This window comes from Bubalus kerabau, chromosome 1 (assembly GCF_029407905.1).
Source record: "Bubalus kerabau isolate K-KA32 ecotype Philippines breed swamp buffalo chromosome 1, PCC_UOA_SB_1v2, whole genome shotgun sequence".
Taxonomy (NCBI): domain Eukaryota; kingdom Metazoa; phylum Chordata; class Mammalia; order Artiodactyla; family Bovidae; genus Bubalus; species Bubalus kerabau.
This window is the reverse complement of record NC_073624.1, coordinates 217,976,022-217,995,435: the sequence shown is the minus strand read 5'-3', so window position 1 is coordinate 217,995,435 and position 19,414 is coordinate 217,976,022. Positions and strand designations below refer to the sequence as shown.

The window sequence follows — 19,414 nt, the reverse complement described above, 5'->3', positions numbered from 1 at the left end:
TCTTTCCACCTAACTGCGTGGTTGATTTCCTGTTTGCATTGGGCCTGTCTCTTCTTCCTGTGGTAGTCCTTTCTGCTTCCTCTGGGTCCAGTTTCCCCCTTAGGGTTATGCCCCCATATTTTTGCTGTGATATAAGTTATGCTGGGCTGGGGAAGAATGAGTCCCATAGTTAAAAGTTGACTGGGCTGGGGAAGACCCTTGCCCCCAGCTGCTGATGTCATAGTTCTGCTAGTACCAGGTAATTGGGAAAAGGACCCTCAAATTTTGCATAGCCTGTTTCTTATATCTCACTGTTATTGTTTCCAGGGACTGCTTAATCTTTAACTTCAGAGGCATGGGCCAAGGTTTATGGGGATTTTGTTGTTTGGTAATTGGATGACCATGCCTGGGCCATCAGCAGAGCTAGTTGGGAGGGATATTAATGGGACCCTATTAATGAAATGGCAATTAAAATTCTTTGAACAATGTGTTTACATCAGCATGCCAAAGCTGAGCTGAAACCACCCAGCCATGGGATGGAAAAACCATTGAATTTCACATGTTTGTGGAGAGAAATGGCCTTTTTTCGATTGATTGAGTCATTTAAGACCATGGAATGAAGTAATTAAACTAAGGACAGCAAAAAACTTTGACAAAGCACTTGAAAAAACACAACCCTCTGACTTCGTGAGGGTTATCTGGAGAAATTGCTGCCTCCAGCTTGGCATCATAAGATAATGATGACGGCGATGGTCACAGTGGAAGTTTCTGCCATTTCTGAACACTTGCAAGGTACCAGGCAAGGTGCTACACACTTCAAAACTGTAAGAGGTAGTTATTACTTTCTTAACTTATAGATGAAGAAACGAAACCTTGGAGAAGTTTAGTAACTTGCTCCAGATCACACAGTTTGTGAGTGGCAATGCCAGGATTCACGAAGAGGCTGCCTGACTCCAGGGCCTGTGCTCTGAGCCCACTGTTTGTTTTCACAACTCCACAGGCCAGTTCAGCCTCTCTGCCCATGGCTGCTGCCTCACTTCTGCCTCCCCTTGATTTTCTGCTTCTGCCTTGAAGGTGGCAAATGAAGCATTAGTGTGGTAGTTTTTATTGTTAGTTGTTCTCCTGGGAATTTTAGGAGACTTCCCTGTTCCTTCCATTCTCTGGAGAACAGGGAAGTCTGTTGTTGAATCAACAACACTGATAACTGGGCAGTTTTGATACAGCCCTTTGCTCTGTGTGTATGATAGCAAGGGGAGGTACAGTACATACACTTCTGGAATTAAGTCAGCATGGCAAGAGAGCTCTTATCCCACCATCACAGGGAGAATGGAGGCAGTGAAAATTAGAGTCCGAGGGCTGGTGGTTGTAACCCTTGTGGGAAGTAGTCAGGTAAATCTGTGTTATTGTCTGTGGCAGCTGAGCTTTCTCCCTGGAGCAAGGAAACTATGGGCCCTGAAAGCCAAGAACTGATCAAGAAGGCTTACCTTTGCTCTCCAAAAATAGAGTAATAGAGGGGAGGGGAGAGAGATTTAAAGTAGCTCTGTTTTTTTAAAACCCTACTAAAATGTTTTGATTCTGTTTGTGTGTCCACCTTTCATTAGCAAATCCTGGGGCCTGATAAGTGGTTCCATTCAGAGGCACTCACTCATACCTGTTTGCTGGGCCGCTGGCCCCAGAATTAACTGGGTTCATCTCATCTCTGCAGGTCAAAGAAGTCATAGATGAGTTATCACTTCCATTTGTTCTGGGCTTGTAGTTTAGATAAAGCTGATCAAAGCTTTAGGTTTATTTCACACCATCAAGAGGGAGGAATGGACTTGGAACTTGCTTGAGAGGTTGCCTGAGGCCTAGGAAGTCTTGAAGAAGCATGGGAAGGGAAGCATGGTATTTTCAGAGCTTGATATCTGCAGACACTGAGGATTCACATTCAAGCAAGACAGACTCAAATAAGACAGAGCCTCCCCTCATGGGGATCATAGTCCCAGTATGAGAGAAGGACCCCAGGTGATAAGATGGGTTGATGAGCACTGTGATTTTAATTTCTTACCTTGGTGACTTTGGGAACACAGAAGACTATCACGTCATCTAGCCCGATAGGTGGGTTAGGGAAAGATTTCTATCCAAGGGTCTGAAATTTGAACCCGGCTCTGATGCCAAAATGTTTGAAACACTACTACTCTAAGATTGTTTTTTTTTTTTTTTAAAGAAATATAGTTAGATTCATATTTTCTTTCTTTCTCTGCAGTATCCCTAAGGGATTCTTAGGATGTTCTGATGTCTATATTGATTTTACCAAAATGGTCTGCTCAGGACAGGCTTTTATTATTTTGGAAACTAAGATTCTTATCAGAATATTTGTTATTATGTATAGATAGCATTAGTTTATTTTTGTGTGTGTGTGTACAAGAAACCCACTTTAATTATGAAGATTCATAGTCAGTGACAAGTAAAGATGGAGAAAACAACATCATGCCAACACTAGTCAAAAGAAAACTGGAGGGCTATATAGATAGCATTAGTTCAATACCAGGCTCTACCACTTACTGCCATGTGATACTGAGATCATGACTTAGGCTTTCTGGGCTTCCATTTCTTCATCTGTAAAGTGAAGATATTGATATTTGCTTCAGCTGGGCTTTTGGAAGATATAAGTGACATAATATATGTAAAATACCTAGTATGTTAGCCATTTTTAGGAAAAGCCCTTAACTTTGTCCAGGCCTGCTTCTTTGAAAAGACCCAGCTAGTCCACCTTTCCTGGGAATGTGCCACCCAGTTTCCTTATCCTTTCCACACTGGGAAGATATATTTGTGTCGCTTGGTGGGGAAAGGATTTACAATTGTCTGGTGCCCCTCATCTTCTCTATAATTTCTCATCCAAATAGGCAGGAACAGTTCCGTTATGTTTCATTAATCAAAATTTGGACTTTTTATTTTGCTGGAGAAAAAAATTATTATTACTTGCAGCAAGTAGGGAGAACACTGAGGATCTTTCCTAATGCAGTGTCTCCAAAACTTACATCTTAGACAGTGTTTGCTACTTGTAGTAAAGCCTGGTTAATTGGAACTCCTAACCAGATACTAATTAACTTTTTTTGTTTCTTTGTTTGTTTGTTTACACTCCTCCCTAAAGGGGAAAAAAGCAAGAAGATAAGAGAAGTTTCGATAAGATGAAAGTTTATTTTGGAGAATCCCCTTTCACGGGGCTTGCCTGTGGTTCAAAAATGCTATGCCCTTGCACATTCCACCTGTCCCCCAAGATGGAGCCTTGCCTGCCTCTCTATCTCCCCGGGAGCCTGGCACAGTTCCCCATACTTGGTGGAGGCTCTGTACGTATTTGTTAGATGAATGAAGATACAGCCTAGGCTCTAGCTAGACTGAGCTGTTGCTGTTTTCTAGATATGCTCTGAATTGGCCTTCTTTTATTGAATGTGGAGTGCGTTTCCTGGCATGGCCCTGTGGACTTTGGATTGAAGTCACTGGTGTCTTGTGTTACCCTTTTGTAAGCCAGTTGTCTCCTTGTAGACATCAGCTCTACTTTCTTCCCTTTTGAAGAAACACTGCTTTTGGCCCATAACATATGAACAGTTATTGAGCACTTGCAGTGGTCTCAGAAAATGGGAATTATTGTGCATATATTTATCTAATGCCCATCACACCTTTATGAGTTAAGTGCTATTATTAGCTCCATTTAATGGATGAGATAACTCCACCCTTAGGAAATTCAGTACTTATATCACGAGAAAGTTTGTGGAACTTAGTGGAATTAAAGTGGGATTCTGAGACCTTGGAGTCCACAGCCTCACTGGCAGGTCCTGCAGTCTCAAAGGATGACTGATGCTGTGGAAATGGCTTCTCCGTTGGAGAGCAGTGCTGCCTGCAGAACTGGGCTTCGTCATGCAGGTACACGTGCACGTGCTATTTCTCCTTCATTTCTAAAGAGTTTCTTATAGATCTCAAAGTAGGCTAATATATGTTATCATTTTTGAACTTCAGAACAACCTGGAGATCGAGGTTAGGCTTTATGGTCCCATTTTATGATTAATGAAGTCAGAGCCTGAAAAGAAGGGACTGTAAGAGGTGGAGCTAGGTAAACCCAGGTCTTCTGACTGTTAGCCAATTAGTCATTACATTCTCCCTTAATACATTAACAGGAAAGCAAAAGAAATTAAAAAAATTTCCAAACAAGTGTTAAAGGCAGAAGCTGATTCTCAAGGTGTATCTTGCGGGAGCAGAGTGGGTTCTTTCCAGGAAGTGCCTGAGAAGAGCGCTGACCTGAGTACAGAGTCTTCTGGGCAACTCCTGTTTCCCAGGAAACTGAGTTAGCCAGAGGAGCCTGTTCCTGTTTTTTCTACCCTGTTGTGTCTTGAGTGTTGCTAACAGAAAGGGGTCTCCTCTGGGGCTCAGCCCTGTGTCCCAGGCTGAAGGGAGAAGGGAAGGAGTTTCTGGGCCCTTCTTTGTGTCCTGCTCATGCCTGGCAAGTCTCCTTGGTCTCTGGGTGTGCCAGCCCTGAGTGAGAGAAGCTCCTGTCCAACACCTCCCTTGTTGTCTCCTACCCACCAGACGCTGCTTCCTGGGAGGATTTCTGAAGGGATTTCAGTGGGAGGTTCCAGATGGGCAAAGAAGCAGCCAACTTCAGGGAGATGGGACCCAGACTCCCATGCTGCGATGCCCCAGGGTGTGAGAGATAGGGAAGTGCGGAGGGCTGACTACTTTTTGCCTTGCTTTATCTTTGAGTACTTCTTGTTTGTCTACCAAGTCATCTAGGATATGCATCATCACACTTCCATTTTCTTCTTTTCAAAACCCAAGTTCATCTCTTGGCTTTCTGAGCTCTGAGGAAGAATTTCTTAAACCTCAGAATTTTACTTCCTCACCTCCTCTTACACCTCCTCTTATTCTTTTCCCTCTTCTGAATATTAGTTTTTTTTTTTTTTTTCTATGGTATGGCTCTGGGACACAGAGATGTTGGCATTGGCTGGCCTGCCTCCCCTGCTGAGCTCAGCCATGGCTGGTCTGCAGGAACTCTCTGCCCTACACTTGGTCAGTTTTTCTCTCTGCTGTTTCTTGTATGTTGTCAATGCATCTGGCAACTGGTCCAAAGACTTCTTGGGCCAGAAGAGTGTATAAGGAGAATCCTGTTAATTTCCAAGCCTCCAGGCCAAGAATGAATTCCCATCATCAAAGAAATGGGATGTTCACTTTTATTTAAAAATCTTTAAGAATGGATACTTAAAAAAATAAGTACAGTCTTAAATATTCTAAAAGTTAGACAGTTGAATCTCATACTTAAAATCTATGCTTTAACAAAAGATTTTTTTTCTATTGATGTGTAGAGAAGCAAGACCAACTTCTTATTTTGTGACAATTGCTTCCATCTGTAATGGATCTGACTTTTAACTTTGTGTTGTTATGTACAAACATCCCTGAGCCTCAGGATGGGCAAGCTTTAACTGTGGCTTCAGTTATATTATCAAGCTAGTGGAGAACAAGTGGGGAGCCTTTTTTGCCCAATGAGACATGGAAAAGATTATTTATAACTCAGACTTTGAGAGTAAAATATTGACATTTAGGGACTCTGGATGAAGGGTATATGGGAATTGTTTGGATCTGAAATTCTTTCAACATATAAAGTTCAAAATGATTTTTACAAGAAATGGCTTAAACCTTAATTTCTTTGTTTGGTTTTTAAGAAGTTGATGAGTGTGATTAGCATGCTTTGATTTTCATTTTCCTTGTGCAGCTGTGGCAGAGTTGATGTTTCAGCATGGCCTCCCAGGCATGGAGGCACTTGGAATCTCACTCCAGGGGCCAGCCAGACCAAGTTGGTGGGGGTGTGGGTGGGGCTTCTGGAATTATCCAAGAAGCTCTCAGGCTACAGCAGGACCACCAGAGAAGAAGGGGAAAGGTCTGGAGGGCAAAGAGCACAGGTGCTCCTGGGGTGATGGTGCAGGGTTGTGAGAACTGAGGAAGGAGCAAAGTCTGGGGCAAATGACAAAGGATCCTGTAACCTCCAGAGACTCTTGCACCTGGAGTTGTCAGCCCTTGGGCTGGTTCACCTTGAAGCAGCTTGCAAAACATGTTCTCAATTCCTTTCTCATCAAAGCATGGGAGGGAGACATGGTTTTTATCTCCATTGTACACATGAGGGTAATGGTGCCACAGGACACAGCTCGTAAATGACATAGCTGGGACTTGAATCTAGATTCCTTCTTTCGGAAGTGCCTGCTCTTTCCCTGGCATCTCTCACTGCCTCTGTAATAGCAGGATGGTGGCCTGGGAGAATGTCAGGGTCAGAATTGTCCTTGGCATTTCCCTCATGTGGCCCTTGGGGCTTTGAGATTTATCTCGTTCTCATTGTCCCAAACTCCTCTCTATGTTACAGCCTTGGAAGGCCTGGCCACTGTGGACCATTCCCAGCAATGGTCTTGGCAGCTGTGTTGCCGCCACACCCGAACAGAAGCTTAGTTGAGCCTTCTTGTGAACCAGAGGTAACAGGCTTGACTTGGGCAGGAAGGGATGAAGCCTTCTGCCAAGCTTCTAGCGCTGACTTCCTACCAGAACCCCCAGAGACTTTGGCCATGCAGCAGTTCTGACCCACTTTTGTTTGCCTGAGCGGCAGGGGGCACCGTCTGCAGCTCTGCCAGCCTGTACCTTGAGGGGAAATGAACCCAATTAAATAGGCAGGCCCCTGCGAGGTTTCTCTGCAGCGCCATTATTAATCTCATGGAGCATGGAAAAAATACAACCTCACCACTCAGTGACCAATTTTCCTCTGTGATGATGTTCAGGACAGAGGGTTACACAGGGGGATGCCTTTGCTGCTGAATTAAAAGGCTGGTTTCCCTCCAGCCAGGATGTCTACCTTTCTCTCTCCCTCCTGCCTCCCCTAGAGCTCCCCGGACTCTGCTCTGAATCCCACAGATTGTCATGGCCTTGGTTCCTGGATGGGCAGGAGTGTGTTATAACTTTGTTTTCTGAACTTATGCTTTTTTTTTTTTTTTTTTTTGAAACAGAGCAGCACTTTCCAGAGGTGATGCTAGGGGAAGAATTTCTTAGCCTAAGTCTGGACCAGGTGTGCAGCTTGATATCCAGTGACAAGCTGACCGTTTCTTCAGAAGAGAAGGTATGGCATGGCGCTCTTTGAAACAGAAGCCTCTCTCATGAGGCGGTTGTGGGAAGGACTTGTGATTCAGTGAGATCTCTTTTCCAAATTAAAAAAAAAAAGGTTTATATATTTTTTGTCCCTTAAAAAAGACTTTCTGGCCCATGATCACTATATATGCTTTATGGACCCTTTAAAGACGATGTAATGGTGATGATGATGATGGCTTCAAAATGGCTTCCATTTCTTAAACCTTTACAGTTTGCCAAGCCCTATGCTAAGTGCCTGATGTTCTTCAGCTCGTTCAGCCTTCACCTCAGCCCTGTGAGGCAGGCATCACTGTTGTCCTCACATTACAGATAAGGAAACAGACTAAGAGGCATTAACTGTCTGTCCACTCAGTTGGTCTGCATGTCACTTGATCTTAACCACTGTCCCACACGGCCTCTTGTGAATATCCAGTATTTAAGCCCCAGCCAACCTTTGGGGAACATCTAATTCCAATCAGATCAGATTAGATCAGTCGTTCAGTCGTGTCCGACTCTTTGCGACCCCATGAATCGCAGCACCCAGGCCTCCCTGTCCATCACCAACTCTCGGAGTTCACTGAGACTCACGTCCATCGAGTCAGTGATGCCATCCAGCCATCTCATCCTCTGTCGTCCCCTTCTCCTCCTGCCCCCAATCCCTCCCAGCATCAGTCTTTCCAATGAGTCAACTCTTCGCATGAGGTGGCCAAAGTACTGGAGTTTCAGCTTTAGTATCATTCCTTCCAAAGAAATCCCAGGGCTGATCACCTTCAGAATGGACTGGTTGGATACTGGAATTTTTACTGAGGAAACCGAGCCCCACAGAGGGGTTAGGAACTTCTGGAAATCACACAGTTTTGTGGTAGCCAAGCCAAGAGTAGAATCAAGGTCTCCTGACACCCAGTCCTCTAACTCACTGACCACACACCTCTTCATTTGTGCTGGAAGCGTGACTTCTGCCCCTGCTTAGCTGACCTGTGACTGCTGATCTGTCCTGCCTCCCAGCCTTCCTTATCTCTGACCCTGTCCATTCAACAGGGATTGCCCCTTAGTCGTGCCCACTCTTCTCGACCCCATGGACTATAGCCCGCCTGGCTCCTCTGTCTATGGACTTTTTCAGGCAAGAATACTGGAGTGGGTTGCCATATCCTCTGCAAGGCGAACTTCCCAACCCAGAGATCAAACCTGCATCTCGTGTTTCTTCTACATTGGCAGGTGGATCCTTTACCACTCTGCCACCTGGTAAACCATTATGCTAGGAATATTCTCTACTTTGCTCTTCATCTAGTTGAATTCCCAAACAGTTCAGATTCTTTTTCTACCAGGAAGAATTTCTTTACTCCAGGAGATATAGTCTACTATACTGGAAATAACACAAACTTGAGTGTTGGCCACTGGGATCCAAATCTTATCTCTTGTATTTACAAATCAGTGATTTGATGTTGGGCAAGAGACTTTGCTTCTCCACCTCTTTCCTCATTTGTGAAATGTAGGAAGTAATAGAGCATGTTCCACAGGGTGGTTGTGGGGATTGAAAGAAGTAAGGTATGTAAAATGCCTATTATAGTACCTGTTACCTTGTGGGTGCCTAGTCAATGTTAACTGAATTGACTGTTGACTGGGCATCCGGAATTAATTATTTTCTCCTCTGTGTTCCAGGAAAACGCTTACCTTGTTCTCCTTTTTACTGTAATTAGTTCTTAGCCAGTCTTACCTCCTTCACTCACTGTGAGTTCCCAGATGGTACAGACCACACCTTATTTGGGATTTCAGTGGCTCAGTGGTAAAGAATCTGCCTACAATGCAGGAGACATGGGTCTGATCCCTGGTTCTGGAAGATCCCCTGGAGGAGGAAATGACAACCCACTCCAGTATTCTTGCCAGGAAAATCCCATGGACAGAGGAGCCTGGTTGGCTACAGTCCATAGCGTCACGAAGAGTTAGACACTACTGAAGTGACTGAACACACACACACACACACACACACCCTGCTTACTCATCTCAGTCCTCAGAGATGCTCAGTAAATGTTTCTTTCTTTTCTTTTCTTTTTTTTTTTTTTAGCAGAATGGGTTTTTTATTTATTTATTTTTTTTAGTTTTATTTTATTTTTTTTAATTTTTATTATTATTTTTTTACTTTACAATATTGTATTGTTCTGGTCCACCCTTAGTGTTCAAGCTTTAGGCCCTTTCCTGAGGGAATATTCAAAGAAAAGCCCTTGAGGAGGATTTTATGTTGGATATTAGACTGCATCCAAAGGTACCTGTCCATAGAATGCGGTGAAATTCACAAGGCCCTGCCTGTCATCCTGCAAAAGTTTGATCAAGAAGAAAAGCAGTTGTTGGTTAGAACTATGGACAGTCCTGGACTTCACAGGGATCCTCAGAAGGTGCTTGCCACAAGCTGAGCTCTCCTTTAGGCTTAGGGACATCTGTGCTTCTGCTGGCTGATGTGAACAGCACCTCTGCAGGCTTCTTCCTGCCCCAGCCTCAGAAATGGAGAGGCCTTCCTCACTTCTTGCCAAGCCTCTGTACTGTCTTCTCTGGATTGTGCTACCAACTTGGCACAATTTGAAGGAATGAACCAGTTAACTGGTGTATGAATGTTGGTCTGTTGGCCAGTTTAGGGCCTGCTCGAGCATATATCAAGTGTAGCTTGAGAAAATGAAAGCAGACATATAAGCAGCAGGATTTGAATCAATTTAGGGGTGTTGAATTGAGAGGGAGACCCTCCTATCTTAAATTCATGGTAGCCCATCCTGTTCTGAGGTCATAGTAAATTTTCTTCAAGTGAGGGCTTATCTATGCTTGTTGTGCCAGGACAGACCTGGAGATGGTTGTTGGTAGGGGGAGGCATTATAGTGCCGTGGAAACCACTTGGGTTTTGGACGTGGGCAGAACTGGTTCCACACTCAGCTTGATGCTTACTGGTTGTATGACCTTGAGAAGTCACTAGTTTCTATGAACCATAATTTACTTACCTGTAAAACTGAAATACTATGAGTGCCTCCCTTATAGAATTGTCTTGAGGATTAGAGATAATGGATTAAAAAATGCAAATACAGTTTTGGTAGGTGCTCAATAAATGGCAGCTATCATTGTAATTATCATAGTTCTCTATTTGGAGGTACCATTGATAAATGGCAGTGCTATCGATTTTGACTCAATATGCCAGCAAATTTGGAAAACTCAGCAGTGGCCACAGGACTGGAAAAGGTCAGTTTTCATTCCAATCCCAAAGAAAGGCAATGCCAAAGAATGCTCAAACTACCGCACAATTGCACTCATCTCACATGCTAGTAAAGTAATGCTCAAAATTCTCCAAGCCACACTTCAGCAGTACGTGAACCGTGAACTTCCAGATGTTCAAGCTGGCTTTAGAAAAGGCAGAGGAACCAGAGATCAAATTGCCAACATCTGCTGGATCATGGAAAAAGCAAGAGAGTTCCAGAAAACCATCTATTTCTGCTTTATTGACTATGCCAAAGCCTTTGACTGTGTGGATCACAATAAACTGTAGAAAATTCTGAAAGAGATGGGAATAACAGACCACCTGAGCTGCCTCTTGAGAAACCTATATGCAGGTCATGAAGCAACATTTAGAACTGGACATGGAACAACAGATTGATTCCAAATAGGAAAAGGAGTACGTCAAGGCTGTATATTGTCACTCTGCTTATTTAACTTATATGCAGAGTACATCATGAGAAATGCTGCACTGGAAGAAGCAGAAGCTGGAATTAAGATGGCTGGGAGAAATATCAATAACCTCAGATATGCAGATGACACCACCCTTATGGCAGAAAGTGAAGAGGAACTCAAAAGCCTCTTGATGAAAGTGAAAGTGGAGAGTGAAAAAGTTGGCTTAAAGCTCAACATTCAGAAAATGAAGATCATGGCATCCGGTCCCATCACTTCATGGGAAATAGATGGGGAAACAGTGGAAACCGTGGCTGACTTTATTTTTCTGGGCTCCAAAATCACTGCAGATGGTGACTGCAGCCATGAAATTAAAAGACGCTTACTCCTTGGAAGGAAAGTTATGACCAACCTAGATAGCATATTCAAAAGCAGAGACATTACGTTGCCAACAAAGGTCTGTCTAGTCAAGGCTATGGCTTTTCCAGTGGTCATGTATGGATGTGAAAGTTGGACTGTGAAGAAAGCTGAGTGCCGAAGAATTGATGCTTTTGAACTGTGGTGTTGGAGAAGACTCTTGAGAGTCTCTTGGATTGCAAGGAGATGCAACCAGTCCATTCTAAAGGAGATCAGTCCTGGGTGTTCTTTGGAAGGACTGATGCTAAAGCTGAAACTCCAATACTTTGGCCACCTCATGCGAAGAGTTGACTCATTGGAAAAGACTCTGATGCTCAGAGGGATTGGGGGCAGGAGGAGAAGGGGACGACAGAGGATGAGATGGCTGGATGGCATCACCGACTCGATGGATGTGAGTTTGAGTGAAGTCCAGGAGTTGGTGATGGACAGGGAGGCATGGTGTGCTGCAATTCATGGGGTTGCAAAGAATCAGACACGACTGACCGACTGAACTGAACTGAATGGTAAAGTAAACCATGGTGTTAACTGCATCTTTTCAGAAACAGAAACATGGCAATTGATATATACACTTAAAACTTGCCTGTAGTAGCTTTCATTTATTCATATGCTTACATATGAGTTGCCCTTTCTGTAGAATCAGTTTGGAGTGTATGTGTTTTTCACATTATTGATTTTGTGTATCATTTTTGGGTCTCAGAAATTATGTGTAACTTCAGAGTTATGCTTTTCAGAAAATATGTTACTCATGGTATTTTTAAGGTTGGCCATGTAATTTTGAGGCTTATTAATGAATAGTGGATTTTGCCTATATTTTCTCTTTGGCAAAACCCATAATTTTTTTAATCCTTAATTGATTGCTTATTTCTGGAAATTTAATAGCTGGAAGCTTTGACAATTAGGTGTTTGTCATTTGAATGCTAGCCTTTTAAGCTTTGAAGATTCTGTAATCTCTTCCAGGAGATTTGGTGATTTCTACTCCTTTTAATCACATTGTGTGATAGGCATAATCGCTTGCATGCACAATGGCTTTTTCTTGCAATATTGTGTTATAGCGAAATTTTTTTTGAGTGTATTCAAAGCAGTATTAGGGATCGTCAGTTAAGTTAAAATCCAGCTCATTTAATGTTAGCATTTGCATAAAATTCAGTTGCATCAGCAATCAAATAACCTGTATTCAGCAAAATTCACACCTGAACAGCAGTATCAGTTATATTATGGCTTACTTCTCTACTTGCAGCCTGCAAGTTTCTTTCAACATATATTATAAAATGCAGCCAGGTTTCAGATATGTCTTACAACTATGCATCTTGAAATAGAGGAAATGTGGTATTTTACTATTAATGATGATTTTCAGTGTCTGTGGCTGGGCCCAGACAGCTTGTTTGCTGGAAGTTTGAAAGTATAGGTTCTGCAGCCAGAATAACTGAATTCAATCCTGGCTCCAGTACTTTAACAAGCTGAGCGACCTTGAACAAGTTACTTATCTCCTACCAGAATTCACACACCATAATAATCAGGAATTTTGTCTGTCCTATGGTTACTGCTAGAGTGGCATCAGGTCCTTGTGTGCTGTGTGCTTAGTAGCTCATGTCTGACTCTTTCCAACCCCACAAACTGTAGCCTGCCAGCTTCTCTATCCATGGGGATTCTCCCCGCAAGAATACTGGAGTGGGTTGCCATGCCCTTCTCCAGGGGATCTTCCCAACCCAGGGATTGAACCCAGGTCTCCCACATTGCTGGTAGATTCTTTACTATCTGAGCCACCAGAGAAGCCCATCAGGTCCTTGCTGCTACTGCTGCTAAGTCGCTTCAGTCATGTCCGACTCTGCCCACCATAGACGGCAGCCCACCAGGCTCCCCCGTCCCTGGGATTCTCCAGGCAAGAACACTGGAGTGGGTTGCCATTTCCTTCTCCAGTGCATGAAAGTGAAAAGTGAAAGTAAAGTCGCTCAGTCGTGTCCGACTCTTAGCGACCCCATGGACTGCGGCCCACCAGGCTTCTCTGTCCATGGGATTTTCCAGGCAGGAGTACTGGAGTGGGGTGCCATTGCCTTCTCTGGATGATAGTATAGTATCTATCTTATGGCGTTGTTCTAGGGATGAAATAAGATGATACATGTACCCATTGATTGGGGCCTTTCTCAGGGGAAGCTGTTCCCAGGCCCTGTGTTGGTCTGGGTGGTTGGCATGACCTGTGCCTGGCAGGAGCTAGGCTGGTAGCTATCTTTTGGTCCATCATCCCCAGCACCATCTGGGCCTCTTCCAGAACTCAGATGCTGTTTTTCCTCATGAGCACTTGCTTTTGCCCATGCCTCATCTCTTCTACTATGCTCAAGCTCCTTGAGGGCTATGAGAGTACCTTAGCCATCCATGTGTCACACACAGTCCTGACGCAGAGCCCTGGGAGGCGCTAGGAGGTGCTCAGCAGACATTTCCTGAACAAGTGACAAGGCAGACTGTGGTTGGACTCTGCCCTGAGCCAGCTGAGATTATGGGGACAATTTTAATATTTTTCCAGAGAATAAGGACAAATGTGGGAACTAGAGGTCAGACAGGGGGATGGATCTTTGCCGTTTTCTCTCCTGTTTTTCCTCCTTGTAGTTTTTGTTTTAAAATTCCTGTTATTTGAGAGCGGACAAATGGATGTGGTAGGGATCACAGAATCAGTGGTTCTTTGTGATCACGTCCCTGCCCCCATCCTTGCTCAGTCAGAGGAATGACACAGAGAAGCAAGCCCCTCCTAGTCACCTGAGTCTCTCCTATGGGAGGTGTCTCAGGGGCTAGAGCTAATCCTGTGAGCAGATAGTCTGTTTCTTGCATCCCCTTTGAGACACAAAGTTCAGCTCTCACCACATGCAGCCTTGTTGACCCAGGGGCAGGGTAAGCAAGCTTCTGGGACACACATACTGTGAGGAGAAGGGATATGACTAAGTTCTACTGCAGTTTGACCACTGAATTTCTGGATACTAGACTTTTCTGAATCTTTGCTTTTTCAGCTGGTAAATATGTTTCTACTTCTCAAGATTTCCACTCCTTATGAAACTCTGTTGAGGCTTTTTAGAGTGAGAACTAACAGAGAAATGACCCACATTTCAGGTATAGGTCAGCAAGAAATTGGTTGGATCTCTTCAAAAAATTAGATTAGTGTCAAGTATGTGTTAGAAAGAGAAGTACAGATTTGTTTCTTTCTGCATGATCACATTTTATGTACTATTATCTCCTAAAACTATCATCAGGGGCCAAATTCTGATATTGTATTTCCTGGAAAGAATTGGACCTTGTCTCCTGGGATCTTCAGTGTTGTGGGCCCTCCTGTCTGAATTCCTGGCCTCTCCAGGGATGGGTCTGGGGTATAGGCAGGAGCTCCCTGGCCAGTATGCTGGGCTTGAGTGCTTGCTGCCAAGGCACCATCCAGGGACCAAGCAAGTATATCCTGTGCTTAGGCTGGGCTCTTGGCAGCCCTACCACACTCTGAGGTCAGCATTAGACCTGCCAAATTCTCAGCCTGCAAACAATGATCTGGCCTGGACCCCTGAGTCAGTGATACTCTTTTTTACTGTTCTCCTCTGAGAGCACAGTTCACTAAGCACCTGTGACTGGAATACTACCACGCTATGACCAAAAACCTACCTTGACTGCTCACTGTGATTATTTCACACACTGTTTAAAAAAAGGTGTTTATGTTGCAGTAAGCTCAAAGACATGAGCAAATGCAAAGTGCACGGCTCAACTTTTACAAAGCCAGCATCTGGATCAAGAAACAGAACTCCAGGTCTTCCTTCCAGTCGCTACCTCCCACTTCAAGAAGCCAAACTACTATTTGACTTCTTATAGATTAGTTTTATCAGCTTTTAAGCTTGGTATAAATGGAATTTTGCATGCTTTTGTGCCTGACTTCTTTTGCCCAGAGTACTGTTTTGCACATCATTCTGACAACAACTCACAAGGCCATTTTGCAGAGGAGGAAACTGAGGCTTATTTACAGTAGTTGGTTCTATGATTTGAAGCTGACTATGTCTGCTGCCCTGCTTTTTATTAAGGAACCTCCACCCTGATGGGGAGACCCTTAGTTATTACCATTCAAGAACTTTGGGGGAGTTCCCTGGTTGCCTAGTGGTTAGCATTCTGGGCTTTCACTGCTGTGGCCCAGGTTCAGTCCCTAGTGGGTTCCTGTAAGCTGCGAGGCATGGCCAAAAAAAAGAGGAAAGAGCTTGCAGTCTGGTGGGCAGACAGACTGATAATGTGGCTGTGAAAAGTAGCTGGCTGTAATCGAAGTTCAACGAAAGCACCCTAGAGTATTTTATTCCAGATTTTGGGGGTAGGATAGGCCTCATAGGAAAGGGAATATCTGAACTAAAACTTAGAGAATGAAAAGTTGGGTTTTTGGAAATCCATTCAGGTTGAAGGAATTGTAGGAATATAGGCATGGAAGTTTGAAATAACTTACTTGGGGGAGAATAATTTGTGTAATGCAAATCAAGGATTTTTGGTGGGGGAACTGGAAGATAAGGCTGGGAAGGGAGTAGGGGTTGTGGAGAAGGTTAGGAAGTGAGGGCTTTCTTCTATAGGCCAGTATTTACCCAACTGCATGCTATAAAACCATAATGGTATGAGATAGTTTTAGGTAAAAAAAAAAGTGTTCAAGTGAGATGCATTTGGGAGACAGTGGCTAAAACAAAGGAACCAGGTTAAGAAAGTGTGGGACTTGTCTGAGTGTTTGTATATTAATGAGGATCATGAATCTCTAAAAGGGATTTGTAGTTGTATATGATGTGCTCCCCAGGCTCTTTTGGGTCCTAGAACCTCTTTACTATAGAATGTCTCTGGCTTCTCGTATTTTGAGGAAGGTTACCTTAAGGTAACCTAGTTTTTTGAGGAAGGTTACGTTAAGGAAGCTACCTTTCTTTGGTTGCCCCAAATAATTTTTGATTATTGCATCTGTCGATTTTCCTTTTCATTTCATTAGTGATCTGTATTTTTTGATGGTGAGACCATCTTCAGAGGGTGTTATATCCATGGGAGTCTTGGTTATCCTGGGCTGTGAAGGTGCCCCTTCTAGAACAAGTTTACTGGTTTGGAAATAGTTTTTATATTTTTGTCTTGAGTACCCCTTGTACCACCTGGGTAGTATTAATTCAACCCCCGAATCTGTATGTGACATGAGCCTTGGGTTCTGGTTTCTTGAAGATGAAGTTTTCACTCCCCAGGCCATAGGAGATGGTGGACTTCCTTCTACCTTCCCATAGCAGATGGTTGGAGTTCATCTATTCCTGGTTTTACAGCTGAGGCTACACTGTCCTCAAGGAGCCTGTGGCCTACACATTCAACCTGATGGGATACTTGTCCTGAACCATTAAAGCCCATATTGGAATTCTGCAAGCCTGTGAGCCATTTTGGTCTCAGCTTTCATTCAGCTCCCAGACCTAAATCCTTTGTTATTTAAAGCACTCAGCATTTACCTCTTGCTTCTGAGTATGGCTCAAATCTATTTTTTGGTTTTATACCATTTTTTTATGTGTTTATATAGGGGAAGATTCCTTCTGAGTCAGCTCAGTATGCCGTGTTGGCTAGAAGTTGTTGTCCCTCTTTGGGTCATGTTCCCATCATTTGTAGGATTAGTACAACTGAAGTAGTCTGTCAGCTTGGAGGCCTTTGTGTCAAACCATTGTGCTTCAGTCCTTTCCCTTATCCTTTGTATAGTGAATCATAGTGGAAGTGTTTTTGCTGGCTGTAGACAGTAGTAGAAACCTGAAGGACAATTTCCAGGCAAGGTGCTGTTATTGTTATAGTTTTGTCATTGTTTTTGTTTATATGAAGTCAGATTTCTGGCAGTGTGCTGTTGGAGGAAGAGAAAGAACCACGTGCCTAGTCATTCCTGCTTTGATTAACCTATTCATTCTCTCAAGAAATACTTCTTGAGTGCTTTCTGTGTGACAGACACTATGTTAGCCACAGGAGAGACATTGATGAACAGATAAACACAAGATTTCTAGCCTCATGGAACTTAAAACTACATGCAGGGAGACAGATATTGTCAAACACACATGCAAATAAATATGCGGCTACAGACCGTGAGCACAGGGTGCTGTGAAAGTGCAGACTGAAAGCAGTAGTTGGGATTGCTTCCCTGACATCATGACTGGGTAGACCACTTTCTCACTGTCTTACCTCAAGTTCTCTTTTTGTGAGTGTCTCTAGCTGTTTCACAGGACTCTTGTGGGTCTGAAATGAAACAACTACAAGAAAGAGCTTTTTCAGTGTCAAACCTTAGGATGATGATACTATCTGAGAGACGAGGGCAACTAGATGAGGTTTTCCTAGAGTCTGGGGAACCTTCAGACCAGTGATATGCTGGTAAATGTTTAGCAGTTGGCTCTCCAATAAAAAATTCCAAGAGCTTTGATTTGTTTGCTGATCCCTTTGCTAATTTCCATGGTGTAAATATTTCCACCAAGGTAGTGTCACTAGACACTGAATTGGGACCAGCTCCAATCCATCACTGCTCCCAGCTGTGTCCCATGCTGTGTGTGGCAAAGAGTGGGAATATAGTTAACACGCCTGTTAAGTTTTGATTTGAGAAAGAGCACAGAAGAGTGACAGGATCACTCTTGTGTCTGGATATGCTGTCTTGTCTTTTTTAAAAAAGTAATCTTATTTAAGTTTAAAATGTTTTTATTAAAATATAGTTGACATACAATATTTTGTTAGTTTTAAGTGTACATCATAGCAATTTGACACTGAAATACATTATGAAATGATCATGTTAAATCTAGTACCTGTCTGTCCCCACACACTTATTACAATATTATTGACTGTATTGTTTATGCTATATATCGCATCTCCATGACTTATTTTATAGCTGGAAGTTTGTACCTCTTAATGCCCTTCACCTGTTTTACCCATCCCTCCACCCTCCTTCTGTCTGGCAACCATCTGCTTATTCTCTGTCTGTGAGTCTGTTTTCATTTTGTCTTGTTTGTTCATTTGTTTTGTTGTTGTTTAGATTCCATATATCGGAGAAGGCAACGGCACCCCACTCCAGCACTCTTGCCTGGAAAATCCCATGGACGGAGGAGCCTGGTGGGCTGCAGTCCATGGGGTCGCTAAGAGTCGGAGGAGCCTGGTGGGCTGCAGTCCATGGGGTCGCTAAGAGTCGGACACGACTGAGCGACTTCACTTTCACTTTTCACTTTCATGCACTGGAGAAGGAAATGGCAATCCACTCCAATGTTCTTGCCTGGAGAATCCCAGGGACAGGGGAGCCTGGTGGGCTGCTGTCTATGGGGTCGCACAGAGTCGGACATGACTGAAGTGACTTAGCAGCAGCAGCAGCAGCAGATTCCATATATAAGTGAGATGATATGGTATTTGTCATTCTCTGACATTTCACTAAGCATAATATCCTCTAGATCCATCCATGTTGTTGCAAATTTCACTCTTTTTTATGGCTAAATCATATTCTGTGTGTGTGTGTGTGTGTGTATCACATTGGAAGTGCTGTCTTCTTGATTTAAAATCATGGCAGTGCATTTGGCAAATGCTATTGGCTCAGTCCCTAGGAAAGAAAAATGTACCAGGGGATGTTCTAGGATGACAGGGAGGGTGCAGTTAGGATTTTGGATTTAGAAACATAGTTTTCCAGCTCAACAGTGTGCCCAGGTTTTTTAAATCATTGTGCCTCTTAGATGCTATATTGCATAATGTTAAACCTGAATTTTTGGCATTACAGGTGAGTCCATGTCTCAGATCCACTGCTTCCTGGCAGAAGGGTCTCGCACAGGTTGCCAACCTCTCTAAGGGTATTTTCTCATCTATAAAATGTGAGCAGTGGTACCTCCTTCACAGAGTCAAGGGTGGACTAAATGAGGTCATACATGTAAAATGCTCAGCACTGCGCCTGCTGTTGTTGCTGAAATTAGTCCTTCTCAATCTTGAGTAGCAAATCAGGTCCAAAGAATCTAGGTTTTCCCCTGATGTTCTCAAAGCTAGCTTATTTCCCCATCCCGTATTTGGCTGAGAATCACCCTTAACTGGACCTTTCCCCTTGCCAAGTCACTGCCCTGCCCTATTTTAATCTGAGTCCCCCTCTTCATTCTCAGAACACCTTATTTTTCTTTTATTTATTTTTAATTGGAGGATAATTGCTTTTCAACATTGTGTTGGTTTCTGCTGTACGTCAGCATGAATCAAGCAGGGCAGAGTGCCCCAGGGCTACTCTCTTTGCTCAGTATGCAGGTATGTCTGG

General features: G+C 43.5%; 1 protein-coding gene across 1 annotated transcript in view; it reads left to right on the top strand.

Moving 5' to 3' along the window:
- The window catches only part of KLHL3 (kelch like family member 3), a 124,951-nt gene that overhangs the window by 55,937 nt on the left and 49,600 nt on the right, over positions 1–19,414 (top strand). Inside the window, exon 6 of the mRNA XM_055554606.1 lies at positions 6,996–7,105. Coding sequence (XP_055410581.1) covers positions 6,996–7,105 — 110 coding nt within the window. The remainder of the gene's footprint in view (positions 1–6,995; positions 7,106–19,414) is intronic.